Below are 7,405 nucleotides of genomic sequence, written 5' to 3'. Positions count from 1 at the left end.
AATATAAATTTTTTGTTATATTTTGCGAAGCAAATCTAAAAACTGCTATAAATCATTAGGGCTAAGAATGTATATATTACGTAAATGTGTATCCTTCTATTTCAAGAAACAAGTCTAGAACTCCTAAATTACGTATTTACCATTCCTGTTAAATTTAGTATGAGGAACAAATCTATATTATGCCAAATTTAACTACCAAAAAAGTATAAATTTTTTAGAAAAACTATTTCTAGGAGTTTGCCTAATGATTGTGAGGGAAATGATGCCTCATTTTTTTTATTACAGTAACACACCGGGTAAAGTCTGCCTTTGTTTAACTTCTGTTTTAAGTTAGATATGATTTTACATTAGAATCATTCTCACTTTCTTCAACTCCATTTGTTTTGTTTTTTCCAAGTCCCGACGAACAACACCAGCAGAGCGGGTAAATTCACTCAGTTTGGAGCATCAGATCGAGCCAATTATATTAAAAATTAACGGGCACGAAATATGAGGGGTATAACTTGCTTTTCAGCCATTCATGAGCGAGGGTTTTGTTCACCGGCCAATTAGAGGGGAGGTTACCGCAACTCTCGGCGTGGAGTAAGAGATGGCGTGGGGTTTTAAGGTTGTTGATTTTAGAACGCAACATAACAAAAAATTATCAGATAATTCCGAGTTATTGTAGGTATAAGGAATGCTTCCGAGAAACTTAAAGGTGTGGCTATCCAAAAAGGGGTGTCAAACAAGTGCACTTAAGATATGAACAAATGGTTCCATATGTCCCAAGAAAAAGAGGTTGAACAAAATGCTCAGTCCCGAGAAATAATAATAAAAAGACAATTCAATCATCTGCCAATTTTATCATTTGAAATCATGTTCAGATTATTCGGGTTTTGGTTGGTTGCTTATTTGTTAAATATCTTTGATGTTGGATTCATTTTTTTTTAAACATACGGAACAAACTGATGATTATATGTTGTTTTAATTGTTTTAGTTGGGCATCTGACAATAAATATTTATTCGTTATATTCTTGCACAAATGACTTTTGCATAGTATTAGTTAATGGGAAATATGATGTAGAAAACCGTAAAATTTTGTAAATCATATTCAGTTGCATAACAAGATATAATTTCCGTAATTTTACAAATCATGTTTGCAATGATTTTCGTGTGACCATAATTTAAAACTCAGGTTTTACAGTAAAATTAGCATTTTTGATTTGCTTTGTTCTTTCATAGTTTTACTATGAATGAGAAGAATTACTATTTCTTAGTGCACAATGTAATTATAATGAGAATATTTATATTTATTATTATATAATATTACATACATAAATTAGATATCTCCACAATATATTGAATATCTAAGGGTATCAAACTTTTTTATCAATTGAAAAATAATATATTAATCAAGAAAAATTTTGAATGCTCCAAGAGCACTTGGGCACGGGGCAGGGCGAAGCCCTGCCACACCAATCGACGCCCTGATGCGTGACATGGGTTACACACTAGTGCTTTAACTAACGTCTGTTGACTTAATACGAAGGGATAATATTTTTCAGCAACAGTTCTATGTTACTAATTTTATACAAAGGACAGTTATCAAATATACATTTTTACATCATATACTAATAACAGATATAAGCATTACTAATAGATGACAAATATCACATTCTTTGTGTTTTTGTTTCATACGAGGTGGTGTGTTAACCTAAAAAAGTGTTTACATAGTAGCAGTTAGATTATGTGCTACTCTTCACTATATCTACAAATAGTAAAGTATATGAAAATTTAGGAGACCAGAAACCTAAAACTCTATATAAACGTAGGGGCATATTTGCTCGTAGCACATTTTTTATATACTTTAATGTGCAATTATTATACATCCTTCATCCTATTTTGGTTAGTATATAATGATTTTATTTTATTTGTTTCTGTTTTTTTTTTTGTGCTTGATATGCGAAAGCTGAATCTAGGTGATCCAGTTGGACTGATCCACTGTCAGACCCAACACCGCTAAACCCACTATACAACTAATCTATTACAAACCTTTACGACGGTGGGAATTGGACCCCTGACTCCCTTCTTATTGGATTTGACGGAATACCACTAAGCTAAGCTCTTGGACCCTTTGTTTCTTAATTAGTTTAATAGCTATAATTTATATCTTCTCACTTCTTTTCCTGATCTATACCTAACCTAGGCAAGTTCAGTTTTCTGGACACCACTCTTAAATAATAATCTCCATTTTAATTTTTTTTTTCAATCGACCTAGTAATATCGTGTATCGCTTAACATTTTTACTTTTAAATCGTTCCATATCCATGTAAGAAACCCAAAGCTAAGACTTCTTAAAACTAGCAACATAAATCTTAGTCTTGGGTATTTGTAGAAAAAAGTATTTTCCATGTAATTCCTTAATATTTGTGGAAATCGCTAATATATCAACTAAACTAGGACTGAGGGATCATTTTCTTCCTTTTAATTCCGCTGGAAAATGTAAATCATATGTAAGAAATGATAAAATGTGAAACATTTCTCGTTGATTTCTCTTTGTTGTTAAAAAGATATCGAAAAATACATGTTTAACACATAATCCTCTTTTATTCCCTAACTTTAGTTGATTGATAATCCATATTCAAAAAAAATACATGTTTCTATAACATAGTCGATGTCATTCCAGCAGGAAAGTCCGTAAACAATGTTCTTTACCATAAATGCTACTCCCTTCGTAATCATTAATTATATTTTTATCACTTACCTAAATTTTTCTTTCTTTTATTGAATTCTTGATCTCTTTTGTTCGTCATTTTCACTTCTTTGTACGATAGATAGTAGCTGATCAAACACATTATCTATAAGTTCATTCCATTCTAGCGGTTCGACCAGTAATCAATGGATAGAGAAAAGTTGAAGCACATGATGAAACAATTAACATGGTGAAAAATGCTTAATAATGAGAAATTAATATTCCCTCTGTCCATTTTTATTTGTCCTAATTTCTACTTTGGTCTGTCCATTTTTATCTGTCCGCTCTGATTATAGCCATACTTTTCCCTTAAACTATCAAATACACCCTTTCTTTTTTATAATTAAAAAATTATTTTTAATATAAACTTAATTCAAAATCATAAATATCATCACCATATATAAGGAAAAAATCCATTTAATATTTTTTTATATTAACTGTAATTCCTTTTTTAAATAAAAATATTTATGGATAGTTATAAAATTCCTAATACTTCTATTTATTCTTACATTGACTTACGGGTTAACATGGCTACATACATGGGAAATAATCAAAAAAAGTTTATGACAAAATCTCAAATTCATGATAGAATATATCTAAAGAGAAAATAATCTACAATTTCAATTTTTTTCCATCTCAAATAAAAATTCCAAAGGCTCCAAACTTTTTAGTACGAGAAACCAAAATCAAATGGAGATAAAAAAAATTCTTAAATTTTGGATTTCATAATAAAAGTATAAGTTTGCTTTTATTTCTTTACAATATTTCCTAAAACAATAATACTATCCAAATTAGAATTTTTAACACTAATAATTTTATTTTGGTAATAATGTAATATTAAATAGGTTAGTCAAGGACTAGACATACATTTTATAGGATTTCCTTAATATCTTGACAAAGTCAAAGCGGACTCTTAATTTAGGACGGAAAGAATAACTAGAAAAACTACTCATAATAATAGATAGAGCAATTATTTTGTTTGCTAGTCTATTTTTCTTATAAACGGGGCAGTGACTGGACCACCCATACCCGCTCCATGACCATAGGCGTGATGTTTTCTTATTGAGATTTAGTCCCATAAGGCCAAATCAAACTTATTCACCAGTAACTGCTGCAAGAAATCAAATAAATAAGTACAAAACCATTTCCCTCACCTTGCTCGTTTTTAAATGCTATCCACAAATATACACAAACATATATTTTCCACTATATAATGTTCTCCTCCTCCTAAGGTATTTCCCATTCCTCACTACACAAATCACAGTAGCACCACCACTGCCACCATGCTCCTAAGAACATCTTTTCCATTTACGGCGTTTTCTCTATCAACAGCAACTGTTGATAATGCGAACAAATTTCCTTTTTCCTCATCTTCTGTGAGTTTTTTATCACAGAAAAGAATTACCGATAGATTTGTGATGAGTGTATCGGAAAGTGAATTGAGTAATAATCCTATTAGTCCAGTAACTGATATTGTTTTCGAACCATTTAAAGAAGTTAAGGAAGAACTTCAATTACTATCAGATCTTCCTCAACATTCTCTTGCTCGTCAAATGTTTTCAGATATTTGTGAAGCTGCCCTTAATGAACAGATTAAGTAAATTCATTTATTTCATTGATCCTTCGTTTTTTCAGAAAATCTTGGATATTTTATTTCTGATGCTAAATTGTTGTTTCATTGAATCAGTGTGGAATACAACTTATCGTATGTGTATCATGCACTGTACGCATACTTCGACAGGGATTATGTTGCTCTCAAAGGATTTGCGAAGTAATTTGCTAAAACCCTTTGAGATTTTTTGTTGTTGTGATTTTGTTTCATTTGGCCTAACTCTGTATTGTCTGAATTTTAGGTTCTTTAAGGAAGCTAGTGCACAAAAAAGGGAAAATGCTGAGCTACTTATGGAATATCAGGTGTTTATTTATTCTCTTGTTTTTCGATCACTCTGTTTTTCGGGTTCAATTTTGCTAGTTGATGATGCTGTTTTACTAATTGTTAGAATAAAAGAGGGGGTAGAGTCATGCTATATAGTATGACGATTCCCAGGTCTGAATTCGATCACCATGATAAAGGAGAAGCGTTGAATGGTAAGTCCTTGTTCTCGTTAAATTCGTATTCGTTTGTGTTCCACGTCAAATATATTTGCTCATGCCTCATAGTGTATGTGTAATTCCTGCTAGTATAGCTGTATACGTGATTGCACCTTTTAAACTGTAAAATTGTTTTGTAAAATTCGTATCCGTTCGTATTCGTTTGTCTATGCCATACATTACATACATGTTCTTGCTTTTCTCTATCGTCCCTAACTGTAGTAGGCTTATAATTGTTGGTTTATGAGTATTTATCTGCGATTTGGATTTTCTTTTCTCCATGTTCTACTTGAACTTATCTTATATGCTTAGCAATATTTGTATCTCTGGTACTTCTACTGATTAATAATTACTATGGCTGTTTTTGACTCAGGTATGGAGCTGGCACTGTCTCTAGAGAAGTTATCAAACGAGAAGCTTCTCAACTTACACAGTGTGAGCTTCAAACTCTTTCAACTTCTACCTTTTTATATCATCCAAGTTTCAACTTACAAATAAGAAATATACATTTATCGTTTACTATGCAAAGATATGAACTGCCGCATCAAGTGTTTAGGGTTCAAAATGTAGAAAATGCAATGCTTTTGGATTTTCGCCTATACTATACTCTTCATGGGCATCCACTGAGACAATGGCTTCTTCCTTGAACAAAAAATAGGTAGCAGACAGAAACAATGATGTGCAATTTGCGGAATTTGTTGAAAGCACCTTCATAACTGATCAGGTAAATTAAGTTACTTTTATTTGCGGATTTGTCTGGTGCTTATTTCGTGGTTAATTAGGAGAAATACTTTCTATGGTATAACTAATGGATTGTTTGCATTTCTCTCTTGCAGGTGGAAACCATTAAGAAGATCTCTGAAATTGTTGCCCAGTTGAGGAGGACCGGCAAGGGACATGGTAATAGTTGGAATTCAAATTATTGTTTTATAACTTTCTTGAATTCCTGAGTAAAATCTGTATTTTTAATCAAGTATTTTCAATTGGTGAAATTGCAGGGGTATGGCATTTTAACCAGATGCTCTTGAATGCGTGATGCAGTCTTCATCAAACATATCAAAGATTTCAATTTTAGTTCGCTGTATGCATGTGCGTGTATGTTTGCTTGCGTGAGTATATCGTAAAAGAGTTATTAAAATATAGTGCATTAGTAGCTCATGGGGTCTAAGATGTCTTGCGACTTTTCATTATTATAAAGTATGGGTATTATCATCGTGGGGGGAGATATATACAAAATCCCTTATGTGTTATAGGTGCTAATATTTGAATATGGAGGATCTATCTTAGTGTATCTTTGCACTTTGCAATTATAATGAAACCCTTCATCAATAAAAATATAATAAATTTATATGCTTGCAATTAACGGGTTTGCAATTCACCTATCTGGCTTTACGTGAATTTTGATGGAGGCAATTTTGGATGGGGCATGAGGAACCACTAGAAAACTGCCATTTGTCGGTAAGTTTTGTAACAAATAATCTTCTAATTGTTACGGCAAGTGCGTTTAGGGAAATATAATGGGTGGTTAGTTTTCTTGTTTTATCGTAATGAAACAAAGAAATCTGATTTCCGTTCGGCTTGAGCTTCTATCCTTCTTCTGCCATAGACGATTAGTAGGAACTCTAAGAACAGCAGGCGGACTGTAAATTGATTCACCTAGACCCGATCTCTGTAAAGTTTTCCTTTGAAAGATTCTGTTTGGTAAATGAACCTGTTAACCCTGATCTCTCCATAAAGATCTGATCTGTCTAGTGCTCTTCCTCTCATCCTAGGGCTTTAAACAAGAGAAGTCAACAAGATAATCAGGCCTTGGTCTTATAAAGGGTGGATAAGAAAACAAGAAGGGTTGATCAGACAATAAAAATATAAGATTGAAACGAAGATGATCCCATAAATCATGAAGGTCTTTTAATGAGAATGTAGAGATTTGAGCTGCATTGAGAACTACAGGAGGAGATAAACAGAAATACATTCCATGGGTGATAAGATAATGATACCCAAGCTTTACATATTTCAGTTTAATTGATTGTTCGAAATCCAGAAGCTTTGTCACGGCGGCTGTTAATGTCGGTAGCAAAAACGACGCCTGTGATATTTTATTTTTTCTATTTTATAAGGTCTGTGAATATCATGATCATAATCAAATTAGTAAATCTTAGTCTTAACGATCAACAAAAAATCACTACTCAAGAATGACAATTTTAAGATCAATACTTTTCCGATCCTAATTTTTCTGATAACATTTTCCATAATCCACGGTAGGAGGAGGATTAATTGGTGGTAAATTTTTCAAATACCCTTGCTCGAATAATTAGTTGGTTAAAATCAGTTAATTAAGAGTAATTTTTGCTGTAAACGGAGATCACAATCACATCAGTGGACTTGGATCTTCATAAGAATGCAAAGCCAATGTAGCTTGCCCTCGAAAATATACTTGAATTTTGAAATGATGGCAGCAACTGACTGAAACACCTCGAAGGCTATATGATTATTTTTTGACCAACATATAATGACAAGTTTAACTAACTACTACAAGTCATTAGATATAAAAAAAACTTGGAAATTCCAAAATGACATTTATGT

The 7,405-nt window shown here is 32.3% G+C and overlaps 1 protein-coding gene across 1 annotated transcript; it reads left to right on the top strand.

Moving 5' to 3' along the window:
• Positions 1-3,865: 3,865 nt before the first annotated feature.
• LOC113328921 (ferritin-3, chloroplastic-like) lies at positions 3,866-6,185 on the top strand. The gene is made up of 8 exons (XM_026575915.1): positions 3,866-4,328; positions 4,419-4,502; positions 4,585-4,645; positions 4,732-4,819; positions 5,196-5,257; positions 5,481-5,546; positions 5,659-5,722; positions 5,821-6,185. Exons 1-8 carry the CDS (start codon positions 4,015-4,017, stop codon positions 5,856-5,858), a joined length of 777 nt encoding a protein of 258 aa, XP_026431700.1. The 5' UTR covers positions 3,866-4,014; the 3' UTR covers positions 5,859-6,185.
• The last annotated feature ends 1,220 nt before the right edge of the window (positions 6,186-7,405 follow it).

The sequence above is a fragment of the Papaver somniferum genome, unplaced genomic scaffold (genome assembly GCF_003573695.1).
Source record: "Papaver somniferum cultivar HN1 unplaced genomic scaffold, ASM357369v1 unplaced-scaffold_114, whole genome shotgun sequence".
NCBI lineage: Eukaryota > Viridiplantae > Streptophyta > Magnoliopsida > Ranunculales > Papaveraceae > Papaver > Papaver somniferum.
Note: the sequence above shows the minus strand (reverse complement) of the source record. Positions and strands in the feature narration are given on the sequence as shown.

Excerpts from the sequence above, each read along its gene's own strand:
- LOC113328921 (XM_026575915.1), top strand. The coding sequence starts at position 4,015 with ATGCTCCTAAGAACATCTTTTCCATTTACGGCGTTTTCTCTATCAACA. Across the intron at positions 4,329-4,418 it reads GCCCTTAATGAACAGATTAA|TGTGGAATACAACTTATCGT; the intron begins GTAAATTCATTT and ends TCATTGAATCAG. Across the intron at positions 5,547-5,658 it reads GCACCTTCATAACTGATCAG|GTGGAAACCATTAAGAAGAT; the intron begins GTAAATTAAGTT and ends TCTCTCTTGCAG.